This window comes from Centropristis striata, chromosome 1, assembly GCF_030273125.1.
Source record: "Centropristis striata isolate RG_2023a ecotype Rhode Island chromosome 1, C.striata_1.0, whole genome shotgun sequence".
In the NCBI taxonomy this organism is placed as follows: domain Eukaryota; kingdom Metazoa; phylum Chordata; class Actinopteri; order Perciformes; family Serranidae; genus Centropristis; species Centropristis striata.
In genome coordinates, this window is record NC_081517.1 from 1140736 (window position 1) to 1164220 (window position 23485).

Below are 23485 nucleotides of genomic sequence, written 5' to 3' on the forward strand. Positions count from 1 at the left end.
TATTGATCCAGTCACCAACCCTAGAGAAGAGGGATAACACAGATAATAAGGATAAGATGTGATGCTCAGTGGAGATTAATTGAGGAAGCAGGAAGTATTATTATTATTATATAATATTATTATTATTATAAGGTAATTCAGTACTGAACATTTACACAAGTTCTCCCATCATAAAGCTATAATGACTCCCAGTCTCATTTCAGTATGTTGTGTTCAATATGGTTGTGATTTAAAAGCACTTTTGTTCTGATGTAGATTGTTTTTTTTATTATTTTTGGATGAGTTGTGGAGTAAATAATAATAAGCTTGGTGTCCAGACGATAGAAAGCTTCACTCATACTGTATCTGAACTATAAACGTTGCCAAAGCTTATGTATGCATCCTGACTTTTACCATGCCAAGTAATTCAATCATTCATTTTGTACTTAGCACTTTATTTCTTTCTAACGGAGCTGATGCCATATTTAACTCTCGTGTCAAGTTTTCATTTCATATCTTAACACATTATAGAAACATCCTAGTAAGTATTATCAAAGGTGTTGAAGCCACAGCTAGTAGTTGTGTTTGTACTTTTTTTTTGTTTGTTTGCTTTTGGTAGTTTTGTTGTTAATCTTTCTGTTTTTAATGTCTTCATTTGGAGTACCATAAGTACTTCCTGTGTACAGTGGGCAGATCTCAGGGAACCCACCTTTTCCCCCCATAACCTGGAAAGAGAACCAGGAAAACCAAAACTGGGGGCTAAATAGGTGCTTTCAATAATCTAAGGAAATGATATATATTGTGGTTAAATCACGCCAGTCATCTTTGTTCTTCTCTGGGGAGTTATTATGTGTCGGCACCCTGTTTAAACGGGGATTTGTCAAGGATCAAACGCTAGCATTAGCAAGCTAAATGCTAACACCCTTAATAATTTTACTTTAAAACATAATCTCAACTTTTTTTCCTACGCAGTAAGTTGCATTATATCTTCCAGGCTCTATTGAAAAGAAAGGAAAAAGACCCTGCTTCATCTGTGTGTGTACATTTGTGTATATTTTGGTGCTTTTGGTGTATATATTTTTGCTTTTCATGATCAGTATTGTTTATGTGCTGCAGTGGCATATGCATTAGGTCAAGCACTGGTGTTGCAACCCCCAAAGTTTTACATTTCTCCAATCTAACTGAAGCACTACAGCCAAAGCTATCAATGTATTTAATATAACTCTTTGTCCACAATATGCAAGATAATATAGAAACCACAGGAAGCTCAGCAGTCAACGCCTCCACTTATTCTCTCTCTTTGTGTCCAGTGTGGAACAAGATGGTGCCAAAGCCTTTCTAGTCTCGTCTCTTTGTGTTTTGTACGATGCATTTTGTTTTTAAAATGGTTTGTCTTTGAAAACATTCGTCTATGCTCTTCTTTGTATCTCATATCTGTATTTTTTTGTAGCACTTCTCCTGCTTTTGCACTTGACAAAGTCGAATAAAGAGTTTGACAGCTGAACTGTGCATAATGAAATGGTTTTGGTTCAAGGTTATTATAGTTAACGAAAACTAACGAAATAACGAAAACTAGAATTGAAAACACATTTTCGTTAACTGAAATAAAAATAAAAATGAGTTTATAAAAAACGATAACTAACTGGAACTGTATTGTGTGGTTACAAAACTAACTAAAACTAACTAAAATTATAGTGAAAATGTCCTTAGTTTTCGTCTTTGTCAACTTTTTTCATACGTAAACCTTTTTGGTTGATATGAAATCTATTTCATCTATCTGGTTTTATGACTTAATAAACTTATTGGGGCTGAGATGGATCAGACAAAGGAAATAAAGGAAACATTTATTGTGACCTTTTTGAATCAGGCACCCAACAAATACCCCATTACAAAACACTAAAACTAACACTAAAACTAATAAAATCTAAACTAAAACTAAGCATTTTCAAAAAATAAAACTAATCAAAACTAGCAAACTCACTCTAAAAACTAACTAAAACTAACTGAATTTGAAAGCAAAAAATGACAACGAAATTAAAACTAAAACTAATGAAAAATCCAAAACTATTATAACCTTGTTTTGGTTTCACTAAACACTAAATCAAAAAAAAATGTGACAGTTGGTCTGCAACCAAGCACTCACAGATCCAAATTTCAAACAAAACTTTTTCCACGTTCGCTTTTTTTTATTCCACACACATATTTGCTCACAAACACACCCAGCCTGCTCTCAAACATAGTGTTCTGTACAGCTTTACTCGTCTCATGTTGCACGTCAGAAACATCATGATTAGACCTAGAAAGTGCAAAGCGTTAGCATCTTGAAAAATATGCAGAAATTACTGTCTTCACATATCAATACTTCATCACAAAATAAGCTTTTATGATACCATGAAGCTTAGAGGATCTCCAATACAAAGTCCCAATTGGTTGAAGTCAAAATCAGTGTGTCCTGAATTCTTCCACACAGAGAAATGAAAGTAAACTCCCCCAGGTGTGTGTGTGTGTGTGTGTGTGTGTGTGTGTGTGTGTGTGTGTGTGTTTGTCTTCATATAGTTGTGAGGACCAACCCATGGCAGAATACCAACATTGTGAGGACATTTGTAGTTGTGAGGACATTTTTTCCAGTCCTCACAAAGAAAATGCTAGGATAGACTCTAAAGGCCTTAATTAATCATCTGTATGAATTTCAGGGAAGGTCCTAACAGAGATGGTAAACCCTGAAATGTGTGTGTTGGGCTAGGGGAAGTGGTGGTCCTCACAACTATTAAAGACATGTATGTATGTATGTATGTGTGTGTGTGTGTGTGTGTGTGTGTGTGTGTGTGTGTGCCAGGACAAGAAATGTAATCAAACAAAATCAGTGAAGTCATCCACTGTAGAGACGAGTCTCTTCCTCTGGCCGGAGGCTTCTGGGTTTTGTGCCTGAGTGCTCTGCTGGAAGGACTTGTTCTGCTGAGTGTGTCCCTGGGTCAGAGAGATGCCCGGCGTCGACCGGGACTGGATGTCTTCCTGAGCCTGAACCAGAGCAGAGAGACCACAAGATCACATGACATTTAAAAAAAACAAAAAACAGTTAAGGGATAGCTCAGATTTATTGAAGTGGTGCTGTATGAGTCTAGTTTGGAGAACCAGGCAGGTGGATCCACATTGAATCTAAGCAATGTGCTGCTGGGGACGATTTGTTTTAGCCACATAAAAATATCAATATCAGTTTAGGGTGTGCTATACTTGGAATATTTTCACCACTTTATCTTGCCATCGGACAGCCCTGTGTAAGATTACACGGGGGGAACTGAAACTAGGGCTGGGCGATATGGCCCTAAAAGAATATCACGATATTTCAGGCTATTTTTGCGATAACGATATTCTTGACGATATTAGGAAATACTTAAAAAGTAAAAACAATTTTTTTAGTCCGTATAAATAATTACAAATGTAGTTTGAAGTGGAAATCTCACCAGTTGCCAAATATAAAAAAATGTACTCTTGACTCTTGAGTAAAATAAATAATAAAAATAACCATTTAGGGGTTCCGGGGGCATATTTTAATGGCATTTTGTAAAGGAGAATAAAGTTTTATTTAAGGCATCTTATTTTGACAGTCTTCCTGTAAATTCTGTGGTGGATTCTGTTAACACACTGTGCTCTTATTTTGAAAGCTGCATGTGTTTAGCGACAGGGAGTAAGTAGCTTTTTGTGATTAAAACAACTTTAACCACTACATCAAGAAGTAGGAACGTTGACAATATCATGATATGCATTTTTTTTAACCATAAAAAAAAAAATACCGATATTATTGTGAACGATACGATAGGGCACACCCCTAACTGAAACCATTCAAATTTCCTTCCAAGGACAATAAAGTGTATCTTATCTTATTCTATGCTCTTGTCAGAGCATCAGACTCCTTGAACAAAAGGTAATTTTACCTGACAGAACTCAGGTGTTGCTGGTTCACTGCTGCCTCAGTTGGTTAGTTTGACTGTTATTATGTGACTCTGGTGTTTCTAAAACACCAGAGTCACACCAGTTACAACACCAGTTACAACGTTATAACGGCAAATTATAATTATCTTGAAATAACGTGATAATATCACAAGCGTGTCCAGACGTGTGCATCACTTTTAAGTGTCCTCTGGAAACACTTCTGTTGTGTTGTGGTCAAATTGATGAAGATGTTTTCTCAGTTTTCTTGTGTTTTGTGTATTTGCATGTGTTTTCTTCCGTTGCAGCGCTGTGAGCTCTCAGGGCCACCGTAGAAATGCTTGTTTTAGAAAGTTTTTGTTAAAGTAGTCTGATGGTTTTTACGACAGCATAGATATTGGTTTCAGTTCCACGTTGGGAAGGGCTGTCTGACAGCAAGGTAAAGCAGTGAAAATATTCTAAATATAACATTCACTTAAACCGATATAGATTTTTTAAGCGTCTAAAACATATTAAGCTGCAGCCTGCATTAACAGCAGAACATTGTTAAGCTTCAGTGTCAGTTGGGCTGATTCTCCTGACTGGAGGCGCGCCAACCGCCACCTACTGCAGTAACACATTGACTGACTGAGTCTAAGAGCCTCATTCAGGACCACTTCAGGGCCTTCAGGTAAAAACAGTGCCAGTGTTGAATTAGAAGCTCTTCTTTGTTGTTTGTTTGTTTCCTTACCCGCGTTCTGATCCTCTTAATGTGCCTTAATCTGGCCAGCCACTTAGAGGCGTAAGCATCAGAGGGGTTGGCTCGGTACTGGTGCACCAGAGAGGCCATCTGCAGGGACACAGTGGGTGAATATGTGAATATGTGGCTGGAGGTGTGACTGGGAGTGAGAACAGGAGATAACAGGCTAAACTTACATTTGCATGCAGAGCCATTTGTCTGACTAAGAGTGGAAGGTTGCGGTCTGACACGATTTTGGCCACAGTTGTGTCAACTAACCCCTCCAGGTCTGAAAGAGAGAGAGAGAAGGAGTAAAGTCAAGTCAAACTTTATTTATAAAGCACATTTAAAACAACCGGGGTTGACCAAAGTGCTGTACAGATATCACAGTTGTAGGAAATACGGTAAAAACTAAAATACATAAACACAGTGCAACAATAGAATAAGATAAATTAAAAATTTGAATAATATTTTGTTTTTGCAAGATGTCCACTTAAACTTGATTAAAAGCCAGGGAGAAAAAGTGTGTTTTTAAGGAGGATTTAAAAACTTCAAAAGATGCTGCAGATCGTATGAGTAAAGAAAAACAAAACACGGAGAGCAGAGACGGAGCAGGGAGCGGCTCACCTTTGCGGCACTGAAGAGTGACCAGGTTACATTCATAATCCAGAGGTTTTATAATGACTTCTACAAAGTTGAACTGACCCTAATGGGAGAGGAGAAAATAAAGTTTAGAATAGAAGTTCAACACACATTCTGCAGATATCAGGAATGTACAGTACCGGTCAAAAGTTTTAGAACACACCAACTTTTCCAGAATTTAATTGAAAATTATGCAGTTTAATGTCTCAGTGTACTCTGAAATGAATGCACATTTGCAACATTTAAAATTCTTTATTGAGCATGATAGTGTTTTGAAAGCAAAAAAAAAGATTCAAAATCACATTTTATGTTGGACTAAAGGACTAAAAAAAGACACAAATTGACCAAAAAAAGACACAAAATGACAAAAAAAGACACCAAAAGACACAAAATGACTAAAAAAAGACACAAAATGACCAAAAAAGACATAAAATGACCAAAAAAAGACACAAAATGACTTACAAAGACATGAAAAGAATTCAAAAATGGACAAAATAGCCCAAGACTCCATAGAGTTAAGTTGTTAACCCATTTCTTGGTCCCTGAAAAAGGCCTACTTGTATAATTCTGAAATGTACATTATCTTTCAGTTTTGGTTAAGCTTACCTTTTTTTATTTACCTCTGGCAGTTCACCACTTACCTTTGGACCCTTTCAAGCTGTTCATTTGACTTGAACTGCTTGAATTTCAAGAAAAAACTGGAAAAATTGGGGTGTTCTAAAACTTTTGGCCTGTACTGTATGTTGATGTACCTTAATGGTTCCCAGTTTGTACTCCTCTCCAGAGTCGTTGTACACCACCATGACGAAGTCGTTGCCGATGTGGCGCTTCTTGTTGCAGCAACCCTTGTCGCTCTCCTTGTTTGGCATCAGAGTGGCGATGTGGAAGATAGCTGCAGAAACAGGACTTCATTAATAACAAGCAAACTGGCTGGGGAAAGGAAATTATTTGCATAAATGTGATTTCTCACCCTGCATGATGTCATCGTGCCAGCAGTAGGTGAACTCTCCGTCGTCTCCGTACTGGTCCAGCCCTCCCAGAAATATCTGGTCGGGGTCACAGTCCTTCAGGTGGATTAGTTTGCCGAGGCCGGTCAGGAAGGCAGCGTAGCGGTTGGAGCCGTACTCGTTGGACAGGATGGCGACCTCGTTGTTAACCTGAGCAGAGAGGAGAGGGTGACGGTGTGAGAAGGAGAGGACGGGAATTATGGGACAGAAATATCCAATTTGGTAAAAGTCAATGTTTCTGTGACCTCACCTGACTCGCTCCTACGAACACCACGCCAATCTTATGGGTGTCATAAGGAGGCATCTGGTCCAGGACCTTCACCGCCCGGTCAATCACCTGCACCAGAGGAGAATAAACAGTGTCAACAAGCAGCAGCATCAGCTCAGAAATGACTCAAACCTGCATTCTGTTTAAGGGTCAGCAGGGGGCGACTCCATAGAGCCATATCAGTTTATGAGAGCTTATCATAACATTTTCGAAAATGTTTCATTTGCCGATGCCCATAACTCTCACCTTGCTAACCAAACTAGCTAGCTAGTGCATTAGCTAGCTAGTGCTAGCATTAGCTAGCTAGTGCTAGCATTAGCTGGGCTGGTAACCTGGGCAACCTCCCCAGTTCCACCATCTCATCCAAACATGGTCACTGCAGAGAACTCGTGCTTTAAAACTGTAGTCCACAAAACAATGGATGGCATTGGCTACCTCCACTTCTATGTGTGTGTGTGTGTGTTCTTGTACTTCCTACATAGTGAGGACCAGAACACGTTTTTAACCAACATAGTGAGGGCATTTTTGCAAAGTGAGGACATTTCGGCCGGTCCTCACTTCTTTACAGGCTTTTTTTTAGATTTCAGACTTTGTTTTAAGGGTTAAAGGTTACATGATAATGATAATTAACTGAAACTGTATTGTGTGGTTACAAAACTAACTAAAATTATAGTGAAAATGTCCTTCGTTTTCATCTTTGTCACCTTTTTTCATACATAATGAAGATGGATCAGACAAAGGAAATAAAGGCTAAATTTACTGTGACCTCTTTTAATCTCCCACCCAACAAAACCCCCATTACAAAAAACTACAACTAAGACTAAGACTAAACTAAAACTAGCAAACTCACTCTAAAATCTCATTAAAACTAACTGAATTTGAAAACAAAAAAACTAATGAAAAATCCAAAACTATTATAACCTTGCAAGGGAATTTACTATTACAATGAGGGTCCTCACAAAGATAGAAGTACAAGAATGTGTGTGTGTATGTGTGTGTGTGTGTGTGTGTGTGTGTGTGTGTGTGTGTGTGTGTGTGTGTGTGTGTGTAAAAACCACTTGAGCAGATTCCAGGTCAGCCAGTCAGCTAACACTTTAACACTTCAGCACTCTGCACTTTAATCAACCCTTTGATATAATAAACGTAGCGTTTAACACTAGTGAAATACTTTTGGTCCCCTGACCCTTGACCCCTGACCCCTGGCCTGTATGTTCCATGATCCACTATACTTTTCATTGTTCTTGCTTCTCTTTTTCTTTTCTGTTCTATTTTGCTCAAGGACACGTTTTCTCTCCTCCGGCTCATTCTGGCCATGAAGGCCAACTGCCAACTTGTTGTTATCGTTGTTTTATTGATTTTATTGTTATTATTGTTATGGTATTGACATCAACCTGCCAAAGGGACTAAAGATGGAAATTAGCTGTTGGCTATAATCTTGCATATTTACATGTATATGTTCATTAACCCATTGAAGCCTGGAAAGCGGATACGTCGTTTTGTAGTATTTGTATAAGCTCTCAAATACTTTTTGAATTTCATTTCTATCTGCTACAGAGGCTGAAAAATCTATTATTTAGTAGAAGCGTTGACACTTCTGTTGAATTTCTAGAGAAACTTCAGGTTTTAGGGGCTGATTTTAAAATCGCCCAGAGGTTTTACAGGCGTTTTAGGCCTCAATGGGTTACTATGTATTGTCCCTGTTTTAAATAAATAAACTCAAACCTGAGTTTTGGGCAGCAGCAGCGGCTTGTTGGCTTCGTTCCCAAAGAAAGGAGAATGGTACAGCTGCAGGAAGACAAAGCTGGAGAAGAAATAAAAACCAGCTTTTAATCCAAGGTTGTAAAAAGTGAATACTTATTATCAGGGTGCGACTTTTTTGCCAGAAACAGACGTCAGCAGTTTGTTGTGGCAGCAGCTGAGTACCTGGGGCTGAGTCCAGAGATCTTCTCCGTGGTGCTGGGTCCTGGTCTACTGTGGTACGAGTCCCTGTCCGTCCTCCTCTCCCTCCTGGAGGAGGGGGCCGACACGGAGATGGTGTGGCCCCGGGGCCGGTGGCCTCCGCTGGGGGAGATGGGTCCGGGTTGCACCGCTGCTGCTGGGAACTCCAACCTCATCCTGGCTCCTCCAGTCTGAGAGGACACCACAGCCGGGCCTTCAGACCCCTGACTCGGACCCCCCGGGGCGTTAGCGTTAGCGTTAGCGTCCCCTCCTGAGCTCCCCTCCACCTTATCTTTCTCCACAGGAGGCTGCTGGGGTGGAGGCTTGCTGTCTGGAGGAGCTTTGGGTAGCGATGTGTCTCCTGGTGCAGCCTCAGACTCCATGGCGGCCTTGGAGAAGGCTTCGGGTAAAGTTTGGAGCTCCGGGGACGAGCTGGACTTGTTGAGTCCGTGGCCCTGGGACTGAGTTTGGGTCTGGAAGGGAAGTTCTGGCCCCTGGCTGCCCGGGGTGGAGGGCCCCATGGTGGGCTGATCGATGGGAATCGCTCCCTCGCTCACTTCCTCCAGCGTCGACTTCTCATCGTCTTGACTGGAGGTGGAGGACGACTGAGGGAGAAATTACAGTTTTAAAGCAACACAGAGAAACTAAAGGACCACACCTGTTAAAACATGAAATAAACCAGAGAATCATTTTTAAAAACCCAGTGACATAAATTTGTACTGAAGTACATTTGGTAACTAATTCAAATGTATGGAGAGAATTTAAATGGAAGGTGGTCATGAGGTTCTTTCGGACACCTGAAATTACAGCTAAATTTAGCACTACGCATTCAAATAAGTGTTGGAGAAACTGTGGCAATCAGACCCACATACTATGGCTATATGCCCAAAACTGAAAGCATTCTGGAAGGAAGTGTTTGAAACAGTTAATAAAATATTTGGCGGAAATATTACTATGGATCCAATGGTGGCCCTACTAGGTCTATTACCAAAAGGCATTGAAGGAAGAGCCAAAAAATATCTCTTACAGATATTACTAGCAACAGCAATTAAATGCATTACAGTAAGGTGGTTGAAGCCCCAACATATAGTATGTGGTCTGAAAAAATAAAGGAAATATATCAAATGGAACAAATAACATACTCCTTAAAACTTCAAAAACATATATTCACTAAAAGGTGGTGCCCCGCTATGGGTTTACTGATATAATTTTATTTATTTTATTCCATTTTAATTTATATTTTCCTTTGTCATTATAGTCTCTGTATTTTTTTTGATGTACCATAAGTGTTACCATGTGTATGAAACAGCAGATATGTTGAATATGATTCTGTACACGATTGTGAATGAAACTTAAATAAAAACTGAGTAAAAAAAAAAAAAACCCAGTGAAATAAAAATACATTTTACCCGTTTTAATCCTTATCAATGTGTTATTTTCCAAATATGTAAAGAAAATCAGAATGGGAGTATTTTGACATTACAATCCTTTTCTCTTTTCTATTCCTGTGACTCATCCTGCACTAGGGCTGACCGCCTAAAGTCTTTGATTAGATTCATTTTTGTAACTATCCAAGCACATCGCTCATATAAAACTTCACTATGTGGCTCCTAGAAGCAAACAGAGTCATGAGGGAAGAGATAAGAAGAGAAGAGATGTGTGTTTCAATGGAGAAAACACCAAACAATGTGTCTGACGTCAAATCCATTCTTCTCTCCTTCGTCCTTGTCCTTGTCCTGATCTAACAACAGGTGTGTGAGTCCCACACTGATTTCTCAGCCGGCCCACATTTTAAAAGTCCAATCAAATGCAAAGAATTGTTCTTTCAATCTTTTCTTGTAGCTGCACACGGCTGAAATATTGATTTTACTGGGAATATGACAGAACAGAAGCTCAAGGTGCTCCAAATTCCATTTCACTGAGACTTCAGGTGCCTAATAAAAAGGCTGGCTGTGCTCCAGTTGGCTCTGAATCTCTAATCAGCTGATAATGAAGAACAACAGGTGGTACAGATGCTGCCTTTCATCTTTCTCCCAGCTTGTGTTAACAGATAGTACGGCCAGTAAACAGCAGTGATGTGAATGTTTCTTGTTGTTTACCTTGATGCAGCATGCTGCATGCTGTTAGTCTAGACGGAATGGTACAAAAAGTAAAAGTGAGGAGCATTTATGGGTACAAGTCAGGAACCGGCCTACCTTACATATCTCAAGGGTGCTGAATCCAAAAAAAATGGTTCCCAAGTGAAATTTTGAGTTTTTGACTCATTTGCATATCAATATGGCGGCCAAATTGCCCATCTTGCACAGTTGTTGGACCATTTTCCCCTTAGTTTTTTTGTAAGTAGGAAATCAGAGATGAGGAAATTAAGTTTCTGGATCTATAGTCTAGGGTCAGAGCAAGGATATAGTGGAGGCTCAGTGCCTTTTTTATGTATATTTATATATATGCAAAATATCAACTTTTAAGGTGAAATTAAGCATTATTTGTGTAATTTTTTAAGGCCGACATAAATATTCAATCAATATTACTTTTAAATGTTCCAGTTGGTATTTTGCATATACATATATACATAAAAAAGACACTGAGCCTCCACTATATCCTTGCTCTAGGGCTGGGCGATATGGCCCTGAAAGAATATCACGATATTTCAGGCTATTTTTGCGATGACGATATTCTTCACGATATTAGGAAATACTTAAAAAGATATAGAAAATATGATTTTTTTTTTAGTCTGTATGAATAATTAAAAATCTAACATGTAGTGTGAAGTGTAAATCTCAACAGTTGCCAAATAAAAAAAAATTACTCTTGAGTATGAGCAAATAATAAAAATAACCATTTAGGGGTTCTGGGGGCATATTTTAATGAAATATTGTAAAGAAGAATAAAGGTTCTTGTATGTTTTATTTCAGGCATTTTATTTTGACAGTCTTCTTGTAAGTTCTGTGGTGGATTCTGTTAACACACTGTGCTCTTATTTTGAAAGCTGCATGTGTTTAGCCACAGGGAGTAAGTAGCTTTTTGTGATTAAAACAACTTTAATTGTTAGCCTTACGCCACTACATCAAGAAGTAGGAACGTTGCCAATATCATGATATGCATTTTTTTTAACCGTAAAAAAAAAACAACGATATTATCGTGAACGATACGATATGGCACACCCCTAGCTTGCTCTGACCCTAGACTATAGATCCAGAAACTTAATTTCCTCATCTTGATTGCCTACTTACTTAAATACAAATTAGAAGGTCAAAAACTCAAAATTTCTCTTGGGAACCATTATTTTTGGACTCAGCACCCTTGAGATATGTAAGGTAGGCCGGTTCCTGACTTGTACCCATAAATGCTCCTCACTTCTTATAAGAGGCCTTTATTCTGAAATCCGTCTAGACTATGTTTTGCATCATCGCTGTAAATTGGCGTAAGTTGCAAGATTTTGTGTTAAAAGACATCCTACCCTGCTGAGTGTTCCAGGCGGCGGGGTCTTTGTGAACTTGTCTGCAGACATGAAGATGGGGTCAGAGGGCATCGGCTCAAACTCTTCGCTCTCCAACCAATCAGACGGGGTTTGTGCTGTGGTGACCCCTGACCCCTCCTCCAGCACCACCACGGAGTCTACAGCAGGACACAGCAGCAGACATGGAGGTTATAGATGATGGACACAGTGTCGTCCACCGTTAGTCTCAGGGAAACAAGACTCCCACAACACACAATGATTTCATCAGCTGTCAGTCGTCATTCTGACACCTCACACACATTCTCTGTCAATCTAGTGAGGTACACTACTGGTCAAAAGTTTTAGAACACACCAACTTTTCCAGAATTTAATTGAAAATGATGCAGTTTAATGTCTCAGTGTACTCTGAAATTAATGCACATTTGCAACATTTAAAATTCTTTATTGAGCATGATAGTGTTTTGAAAGTAAAAAAAAAGATTCAAAATCACATTTTATGTTGGACTAAAGGACTAAAAAAAGACACAAAATGACAAAAAAAGACACAAAATGACAAAAAAAAAGAAACAAAATGACCCAAAAAAGACACAAAATGACTTAAAAAGGACACAAAATGACCAAAAAAAGACACAAAATGACAAAAAAAAGACACCAAAAGACAAAATGACAAAAAAAGACACAAAATGACCAAAAAGAGACACCAAAAGACACAAAATGACTAAAAAAAGACACAAAATGACCAAAAAAAGACACAAAATGACAAAAAAAGACACCAAAAGACACAAAATGACTAGAAAAAGACACAAAATGACAAAAAAAGACACAAAATGACAAAAAGACACCAAAAGACACAAAATGACTAAAAAAAGACACAAAATGAACAAAAAAAGACACAAAATGACTAAAAAAAGACACAAAATGACCAAAAAAAGACACAAAATGACAAAAAAAGACACCAAAAGACACAAAATGACTAAAAAAAAGACACAAAATGACCAAAAAAAGACACAAAATGACTTACAAAGACATGGAAAGAATTCAAAAATGGACAAAATAGCCCAAGACTCCATAGAGTTAAGTTGTTAACCCATTTCTTGTTCCCTGAAAAAGGCCTACTTGTATAATTCTGAAATGTACATTATTTTCCAGTTTTGGTTAAGCTTACCTTTTTTTATTTACCTCTGGCAGTTCACCACTTACCTTTGGACCCTTTCAAGCTGTTCATTTGACTTGAACTGCTTGAATTTCAATAAAAAACTGGAAAAATTGGGGTGTTCTAAAACTTTTGACCAGTAGTGTACATATAATGATTTGGTAAGATGAAACAGAATCAGATGTATCAACATTGATCAACACAGACTTCAAGGCAGTCAGGCCAAACACACACAAGGTGCAGACGAACAGACATTAAATCATGACGTACAGTCAGTCCAACCTACAAACTGAGATCAGAGACAGATCAATACAGCAGGCAGCATCTATCATCACTGGCTCATCTATTGATTGTATCCATGCATCTGTTTGTTTGGTTGGTTTGTTGGTTATGTCGGCCCAAACACACTGCAGCTACTGCAACAGCAGCCCAGACCAAGTTAATGTATCTCTCATAGGGCTGCAGCGATTCCTCGACAAAAATCGATAAAATAGAAATAGTCGACAACGAATTCCATTGTCGACTATTGTCGCCAGACGTGTTTTTCCAACAGAGTGAGGCATCTCACTTCATTACAATCTCTGCGGCGTCCAACACAGCTACACGTACCAAAACTTAGAAAGTTTGGGAGCATTTCAGCCGGGATACGGCCAATAAAAAATGACTTGCAAGGTTTGCAAAGCAGACCTGCGTATCACTGCAGCACCTCGGTGATGCACGAGCATTTAAATAGAAAGCACGTCGGGCAGTTGCCAAGGTTATTATAGTTAACGAAAACTAACAAAATAACGAAAACTAAAATTGAAAAAACATTTTCGTTAACTGAAATAAAAATAAAAACAAGAGTTTGTTCAAAAACGATAACTAACTGAAACTGTATTGTGTGGTTACAAAACTAACTAAAACTAACTGAAATTATAGTGGAAATGTCCTTAGTTTTCGTCTTTGTCAACTTTTTTCATTCATAATTCAGTGTTTCTATTTCAACATGCAACACATGGTGAATATGTTTACTGAGACTGGGATGTTTACACTAGAACCAAAATTCAAAACACCCAGAACTGTAAGAGTTAATAACCTTATTGGGGCTGAGATGATAAACCAAAGGAAATAAACGCACATACCCATTACAAAAAAACTAAAACTAACACTAAAACTAATAAAAACTAAACTAAAACTAAGCATTTTCAAAAACTAAAAACTAAACTAAAACTAGAAAACTCACTCTAAAAACTAACTAAAACTAACTGAATTTGAAAACAAAAATTCACAACGAAATTAAAACTAAAACTAATGAAAAATCCAAAACTATTATAACCTTGGCAGTTGAACCAAACGGAGTCTGACTCGCCTCGGTAAGATTCAAGTAACATTCAGCCGATACGTTTTGTTTATAAGCGCTTTTTTTCACTTTAAAAGAGAGCTTTAACGTTATGTCTGACGAACGTATTTTAGATTAAATGCATGCAGTCTGAAGCAGAGAGCAGCATGGAGCCTTTCTGCAGAAGAAGCAGATGTGCAGCAGCAACAGGCTCCTCACTGAGTCAGTATATATATATATATATATATTTATACAGTCTATGGTCAGTACTGGTGCTGGTCTGTGATACGAGGTTCCAACAGGTGAGCCCAGTTCAACCCAGACTACATCCAGAACCCAGAACCAGTTCCACCCACTTGATGGAGCAGAAATACAGTTTTATAAAACACATTTTCCTGTCCAGAAAAAATGGACAGAGGTTTATTTATTTTTTGTATGAATCAGCAGCTGAATTGTTGAATAAAAGATGCTTTTTTCCATTTAAGTACCCATCTTTCTTGTGTTTATTATCATTTGCCACATATTTAAAGCAACTCCATGCTAAATTTAAGAAAAAATTAATTCCGATTAGTCGACTAATCGTTTCGACTAATCGTTTCAACAGTCGGTGACTAGTCGACTATTAAAATAGTCGTTAGTTGCAGCCCTAATCTCTCAGCTAACAGCTAACAGCTAACAGCTAACACTCAGAGAAGAAGAAGCCCATGTTATCATGTCTCTTTGACACTCGGCTCTCTAAAATGCTCGTCCTACTGCTCTACCAGTGAGGTGAGGTCTGGGCTTTCCTGTTGACAACATCAGAGGGTCAGAGGTTAAAAAAAGTCCACCTGGGAGTATATTTCCATGATAGCAAGTTAGAGAAAATGATTAGGAAGACAAAAACAAATCACGGAGGGAGTGAAAAAATAAATCATGATCCATCTTTAAGTGTCATTGGACTGATTGATCTAAGCGCAGGCAGGTTTTCAGCCTCTCTGGACCAGGAGCCTCCCTCCTCGGGTTAATAGAAGAAACTCTGAATCCTTCACTTGCACAATCTGCCAGTTTACAGCAGCAGGTCTTTAGCATAACTCAGTGATCTGTGGCAGAGATGCTAAATGGACAAAGAAGCTCCAAAACATCATCTCTCACTTAGAATTTAAGGAATAGATTGATATTTTGGGGAAATACACACATTTTCCATGGTTTTCTTGATAATGATTTTGGTTATTATCAAGAAAACCACAAAAAATGTCTAGATATCAGCTCTAAAATTAAACTCTTATCAGCTATTTTTGTTGTTATTATATTTATCCAAACAAATGTACCTTTAGTTGTACCAGGCATGAAAATTATCAAGAAAAGGTGGTCTAATAATTTTTCCATGACTGTAGAAGTCTATGAGAATATGGCCCTTTTTTTCTCACTTGGTTTCATGTTTATCTCAGTAAACATTTCATGGTCTTATTCACTAGTTTCAAGTCTTCTTCAATACAGCAGGATCTTTATTTTGCAACTTAAGATCACATCCAGAGTTAAATAGGCGATAAAGCAGGGTGTGCTTTAGGGGCGTGGCTACATTTAATTAGCCATAAACTTGTTGGCGATTCTTGGCTGTGTTTTAGTTTTAGAACTCCAGTGTGTTTTGGTTTATTAAAGTTAAATGTGACATTTTGGTTGCCTTAAATGTTGTTCAGTGTTCAGTTGTACCTTAAAGAAACTCCAAGAAGTCAACTGATTAAAGATACTTTCTTGAAGCTCCAACCTCAAACGGTAAGCGTTAAGTTGAAACATATAGATCTCATACAGTTGATAGCAAGTAAGAGATAATGTATGACTTCCTCCGTCAACATTAATAACTTCCAGTTGTTACGGCTGCCTGCCGTTCTTTATTTATTGTATTGTTTCTCTGCATTACTCTGTATTTATGTAAATTCAGCTGTGAGGTTGCCTGGAGTTGGTTGGACCTTTCTGGAGCTGAGAGACCGCCTACTTCCTGGTTCTACTGCCTCTACTCGTCTGTGATTGGTGCGGCAGAGATTCCTGCGAGGCAGCCAATCAGAAGTCGTCAATCAACAGGCTGCACCTAAATTAGGAGTATTGTATTAGTGTGTGTGTGCTGCAGTATTGTTTGACTGTCTGAGGGGTTTCAGACATTGTGTTATCTTGGACACTTTGTTAATTTTGTAGTTTACAACTTTGTTAATTAAAGAACACCAAGAGTTTGGACACCCTTTGTTAAACCTTAGTTTGTTTTGTTGGTTTGTGGGTGCTGATCTCCTTTTGTTTCTGAGTTTTGTTTAAGCCAAGAGTTTGGTAGAAGAGTTAGAAAGAAGATGGAATGAGAGACTGTGTTTTCAACAAAAATAACTTTTTGTTTCAATGTGTTATATTTAGTGGATCTAGAGGAACTGGAGTGGAGGAATAAAGATAAATATTTACTTAGAATATTATTGGTGGCCTGTAAGAAATCAATAACAAAGAAATGTCTGCAGAGGGAGGCTCCTAGTGCAGATGAATGATTGATATTGTGTACAGTATCTTTGTAATGGAAAGAATTACTTTCAATTTAAGAACACAAAAAGAGGTATTTATTGAAAATTGGCAAAAATGGATTACATATGTCTCTACCATAAAACCAGATTTCAGGTAATCTCAGATTGGACGATCAGAATACTTTTATTTCTTTGTACCTTTCCCCTTTTTATTTTATTTTATTTATTCATTCATTTATTTTTGGGTGTTTTCTAATCCCCTTTTGTACACTTTTACTTTTTTCTTTGATATTTTCTGTATTTGTCTATAGGTCTTCATGTTGATTGTTTGTTTGTTCATTTCAAAAACCAATAAAAAGTAAATTACAAAAAAAAAAAAGAAAGAAAGAAGATGGAATGAAGATGATGTGATGATCAGATGTCACTTCTACTTTATGCTGCAGACCTCTGGATTGTGCAAGTGAGAAGAAATACACTACACCAGGAGTTTTCTGGAGGGGGGGAGGGGGGGCTGGGGGGCACACATGATGTGGACGGTACCTGCCCAGGAAATGCTCCTGTGCAACCTGCCGGGGGCCGGAGGGCCTGGGGGGGCAGAGCCCAGACCCAGAGACCAGAGAGAGCCACCCACTGCACCAGGGCACCGCAGCCAATCACAAACCAGCAGGGTGGTGAGGATGAAAAAACATGAAAATAAAGAACAAGGGAAAAATCTCAAAGACAGTGAGAAGAAGAAAAAAAACTGGAAAGCAAGAGTGAAGAAAAAAAGATGAGTTTATGATGTAAATAAAAAGAAGATGAATAACTGAAGAGCCCCAAAGGAAGAGAGAAAATTCTAAAAAAAAACAACACACAGGACACTGGGCATCACTGAACAGGAGGCTTCTGCAAAATAAAGACATTTGACTGATAAACAGGAAGCATGTCAAGCTGTAACCATGACGATCAATGACCTGAGCACATCCAAACTGGCCTATTGATCACTTTCAGCTTCAAAAAAAGGATTTACAGGCAATTTGGCTCAGTCTGATAAACAGGACCAAAACCAGGCAGTCAGGCGGGCAGCAGGAATGCATTCATGCGTAACATTACATTCATTAGTCCAGGCATGTCCAAACTATTCCACAAAGGGCCGCGTGGCTGCAGGTTTTCCTTCCAACCAAGCAGCAGCACACCGGACTGGACTCAGGCCCCGTTTACACCAGGACGCTTGCGGGTAAAAACAACAAAATATTTTATGTGAAGTGCCTTTCGTTTAGACGGTGACGGCGTTTTGGGGGCTTAAAGACGCCAAAATGTGAAACCACCCTCCAAAGTGTAAAAGTTAGATCCTCTCCTCCGTAGCGTGTCGTCTACACTGACAAGACACAAAACTCTGATCTGATCTGCTCACGTCACGTATGTGTTTACGTCACATACATGCTCCAGGACAGGAAATAAAGAAACGTGGGATTATTTCCATGGTGGGACCTTCAAGCTGCTCTGGCAGCTCTAATAAACTTACAGGAGTCTTTCCACCAAATGTCCAGGATATGTACAGATAGTATTAGTGAACAGAGAAGGATCTGGAATTACCTCCATCACATTCTGGATGCAGCGATTGGTGGGAGGAGCCAGACGGCTGTGAACGAGACCTGGGAGATCTAGTGATGGAGGAGAACTTTGTGGAAGGAGGAGTAATGGCAACAAAAAGACACAAAATGATAAAAAAAAGACACAAATTGACCACAAAAAGACACAAATTGACAAAAAAGACACAAATGGACAAAAAAAAGATGCAAAATAGCCAAAAAAAGACACAAAATGACAAAAAAAATACACAAAATGGCCAAAGACAAAAATTGACCACAAAAACACGCAAAACAAGCAAAAAAAGAGACACAAAATGGGCAAAAAAGACACTAAATGACCGAAAAAGATGCAAAATAACCAAAGAAAGACACAAATTGACCACAAAAAGATGCAAAATGGCCAAAAACGAGCCAGACGGCTGTGAACGAGACCTGGGAGATCTAGTGATGGAGGAGAACTTTGTGGAAGGAGTAGCTGATGAAAATGTGTGGCGTGAAAACTTCTGCATGCCCAAAGATGCTCTTATGGCTTTAAGTGATGCCGCCTGGCTGCATACAATCACATTCACACACTTTTGCGTCACCGTATGCAGCAGATTTCCTCCTGAAAACGCTCGTCTAAACGAGGAATAAAAAGTGAAGACGTGACGCCACTTTAGGTCTTCTGTTCAGACCGTCATCATGTAAACGGAGCCTCAGTTAATCAACTGATCTCAGTCTTCAGACAGCTGATTGGTCAAACTGTGTGCTTTTTGCTTGGTTGAAATGAAAACCTGCAGCCACACGGCCCTTTGTGGAATAGTTTGGACATGCCTGCATTAGTCCATTATGATTCTCTGTCCTGCAGGTAAATATTCTGGTGTCCTTCAGGCTGTGACTCACCAGTGTTGGAGCGCTGGATCAGGTTGGCCTTGCCCCCCATGCTGCTGTGTGTCTGGGTCAGCGGTTCGGAGGCGGGGGCGGGTGGAGGAGCGGCGGTGCTGGCGGGAGCGCTGGCCGTCTGGCTGGGAGGCTCCTTCACGCCCTCCATGGCCATGAGGACGGTGGAGAGCTCCTGCAGGGGCATGTTGCCCAGCTCGGAGGAGAAAGGACTGGGAGGGTTCTCCAGACACATCAGCCAGCTCGTGTTACCTGTGACGAGAGACGGCGTGAAAGTTAACCAAAGCGTGTCGAAGGGCTGGGCGATATGGCCCTAAAAGAATATCACGATATTTCAGGCTATTTTTGCGATAACGATATTCTTGACGATAATAAATAAATTTTGTGGTCAATTTGTATCTTTTTTGGTCATCTTGTGTCTTTTTTTTAAAGTCATTTTGTGGGTTTTTTTTGGTTATTTTGTTTCTTTTTGGGATCATTTTGTTTCTTTTTTGTTTCTTTTTTGGGTCATTTTATGTCTTTTTTGTTCAATTTGTGTCTTTTTTTTGGTCATTTTGTTTCTTTTCTGATCATTTTGTTTCTTTTTTGGGTGATCTGAACTGTGCGTGTGAGATTGTGTTCAGTGAGCGGGGGTCGCGGACAACATGCATGTTAAATATTCTTGACGATATTACGAAATACTTAAAAAGATATAGAAAATATGATTTTTTTTTAGTCTGTATGAATAAATAAAAATCTAAAATGTAGTGTGAAGTGCAAATCTCAACAGTTGCCAAATAAAAAAAAAAAATGTATGAGCAAATAATAAAAAAATCTATTTAGGGGTTTCGGGGGCATATTTTAATGACATTTTGTAAAGGAGAATAAAGGTTCTTTTATGTTTTATTTAAGGCATCTTATTTTGACAGTCTTCTTGTAAGTTCTGTGGTGGATTCTGTTAACACACCGTGCTCTTATTTTGAAAGCTGCATGTGTTTAGCGACAGAGAGTAAGTAGCTTTTTGTGATTAAAACAACTTTAACCACTACATCAAGAAGTAGGAATGTTGCCAATATCATGATATGCATTTTTTTTAACCATAAAAAAAATATACAGATATTATCATGAACGATACGATATGGCACACCCCTAGCGTGTCGAAGATTTTTAGATTTAGTTTTTTAGTTTTTCTCCTGGCAGCGCTCACATTACCAGCAGCAGGAAAATCAACTTGCACAAAAATGAAATGTGCTCAAGATAGAAGATGAACCAGAGAGAACATTTCATTTCTACCAGCACTGAAACCAAGGACGGCTCAGAAATCAATATCACAGCACATGGCATTGTGTTCTTGCTTAGTGCCAATTTGTAGTAAACTGATACGGTGCTGTGGTAATTAAAATTAAACACTGCCAAATTGCTTTGAATAACAAACCAACAATCCTCAGAGAATTAGAGTTTGTTCGTTTGTTGTCTTTGCAGTGGCGCTTCTAGACTAATTTTACTGTGGGGGCCAAGGAGGGGCACATTAAAAATGACAAAGAGGATATCTAAGCAATCAAAACCCTTATTTTAGCTTAGTTAAACATCTTATTTAAGTATATTTGGAAGATATAAATATATTGATTGAAACAATGAGATTACCAACAATTACATTTCACATTTTTGTGCACAATTACTTATTTATTTTGAAAGTGCAGTGCAGTGAGAATAATCTTTTTTATATATGCACTTTGTGCTTTTATTGCACAATTCAACTATTATACAATGTAACATTCTGGGTTCCTTTTGTGTACAATGAGATATTGTTTGAACAAAAATTAGGTAAGAATTGTTCCAGTGTTCATCGTTATAAATTGATCATTTTATTATTAATTTGACACAGGGGCCACAGCAGGGGCCAAAGGCTTCTTTACAGGGGCAGTGGCCCCTGGAGGCCCCTGTGTAGAACCGCCACGGTGTTTTTTTTTTTTTTTTTTTTTTTTTTTTAATTAATTTAGACAAAAACACAACACAAATCACCAATGAACAAACAGAGAAAAACAAGAACAAAATCACAAAACCAACCCAAATAAATAAATAAAACCACAATAATAAACAAGAACCTTAACACATCAAAACTAAAACAAGACACAAACATACATCAAACATAATTACCACATAAAACACACAGTATATCAGTAAACTTGATAACCTAAGAAAAAATAAATAAAAAAGGGTTAAGTTAAATTAAATGCCACTGTGTCTGTGTAAATGTGGTTTGCGTACCAGACGGTCTCCGTATGAAGATCTCGGCCCAGCCCTGTGTGAGCATGGGGACGAACTCGGCCAGGCTGGGGTTGTCTTTGAGGGGTGGAGGAGCAGACGGGGTGGCGGAGGAGGAGGAGGGAGGACCCAGAGCGTCCAGAGCAGAGGAAGAGGGCGGAGACAGCGGCGCCGCTAGCTCGCTCTCAGACGGCGACACCAGAGGACTGAGACTCTGGGCGGGGCCGGCTCGGAGGGCGTGGCCACCTGCAGGACAAGAAGGTCATCATTCATATTTACCAGCTCTGATTATTGTTAAGCGGGTGCACATGTGGTAAAAAAAACACCTAACCCTAAAAAAATCCTAACAAAAGAATTCTCAGCTGTTTTTTGTAGTATTAGATGTCCTTAATAACATACTAAAACTTTACCAAAATCTGACCACGAGAAAGGGGTAATTATTATTATTATTTGTGGGGTTTTTTTTGGTTATTTTGTTTCTTTTTTGGGTCATTTTGTGACTTTTTTTGGTCATTTTGTTTCTTTTCTGATCATTTTGTGGTCAATCTGTGTCTTTTTTGGTCATTTTGTTTCTTTTCTGATCATTTTGTGGTCAATCTGTGTCTTTTTTGGTCATTTTGTTTCCTTTTTTTGGTCATTTTGTTTCCTTTTTTTGGTCATTTTGTTTCTTTTTTGGGTGATCTGAACTGTGCATGTGAGATTGTGTTCAGTGAGCGGGGGTCACGGACAACATGCATGTTAAATTGGGGGTCGCGACTCAAAAAGGTTGAGAACTACTGCCGTATATGACCTATATTAATGAGTTGGAAATTACGTAAATACACTGCCAAAATGAACATATCTATTGGATCAAATAATCATCTAGTGACATTCTCAATAGTTTTCGATGATTCCTTGACCCGGAAAATGTAGATTTTGACAGCAAGATTGACCTTCTAAGTGGCGTGGAAGATATATTGGTTCTCATAGATTTTATATGGCTGCCATCTCCAATCCACAATCTTGATGAAGTGGCTCCCAACAAAAATTTAAACTAGTGAATGGTGATAGAGAGCATGTGGAAAAAATGTGTGTTTCCTTTATTTAGCTCCGCCTCCTGACTAAAAGACTTAATGGTCATTTTAAAGACCTGGCGGCCATTATTTTGAAAAATTTCTTGGAGCCAAAAATTGGTAAACTTTTAGTATGTTCTTAAGTACATCTGATACTACTGTAAACCACTGAGAAACCTTTTGTTAGAATTTTTTAGGGTTACACAATATTTATAATATATAATATTTATTTATATTCCTCACACAGATGCAGCATGAAACTGGAAGCTCATCTTCTGAGATATTTACATGTTTTTTCTTTCAGTGTTCACGAAAGTCGGCTTGAATTAAACATCACGCACAGCATAAAGCCACAATGTTCTGAGCGCGCTAAACTAGACTGACAAAGTCAAAAGATTAACATCATTAAATTAAACAAGATGTAATTTGATCCCTTGTGTCATCCAGATCCACCTACTCAAAAAAATAAAGCACATAAAGTGCAGACAGGCATTAATGCATTGAAGATCACAGCCAATAGGTGTAATTTTGCATCATATTTTCCTTTGAATGTACTCTGACTTAATATAGAAAAATGATAAATAATACCACTAATCTTCAGAAACCTGAAACGGACACATAAAAGCATGGCTGCAAATCTGTGGAAGATAAAAGCTACCGGATAATTTTTTTATTTAAAAAAAAGAGGGAGATGCAACTCATTTTGCCTGCTCTTCAAAAGATGTTTCAAAAATGACTTTCAGAAAAGAGCACTGAAAGCAAAATGCTAGTAGATTTTAGCTTATTTAAATTATTATCCAACAAACTTTATACAGTTTTAGATATTTTAGTTTTCTCCCAAAAACATTACAAAGG

General features: G+C 38.4%; 1 protein-coding gene across 6 annotated transcripts in view; it reads right to left on the bottom strand.

The window, feature by feature from the left end:
- Positions 1–2216: 2216 nt before the first annotated feature.
- The window catches only part of tsc2 (TSC complex subunit 2), a 63823-nt gene continuing 42554 nt past the window's right edge, over positions 2217–23485 (bottom strand). For 5 of the 6 annotated variants that reach the window (XM_059344427.1, XM_059344493.1, XM_059344356.1 and 2 more), the window contains 12 exons: positions 21582–21824; positions 19338–19586; positions 11937–12094; positions 8465–9084; positions 8264–8342; positions 6524–6610; positions 6237–6423; positions 6019–6158; positions 5252–5330; positions 4822–4913; positions 4637–4735; positions 2217–2997 (listed from right to left, as the gene is read on the bottom strand). In XM_059344427.1, coding sequence (XP_059200410.1) covers positions 2830–2997; positions 4637–4735; positions 4822–4913; positions 5252–5330; positions 6019–6158; positions 6237–6423; positions 6524–6610; positions 8264–8342; positions 8465–9084; positions 11937–12094; positions 19338–19586; positions 21582–21824 — 2201 coding nt within the window. In that variant the 3' untranslated portion in view covers positions 2217–2829. Of the gene's footprint in view, positions 2998–4636; positions 4736–4821; positions 4914–5251; positions 5331–6018; positions 6159–6236; positions 6424–6523; positions 6611–8263; positions 8343–8464; positions 9085–11936; positions 12095–17424; positions 17515–19337; positions 19587–21581; positions 21825–23485 lie in introns of all 6 variants that reach the window. The other variant, XM_059344694.1, reaches the window with a different exon arrangement.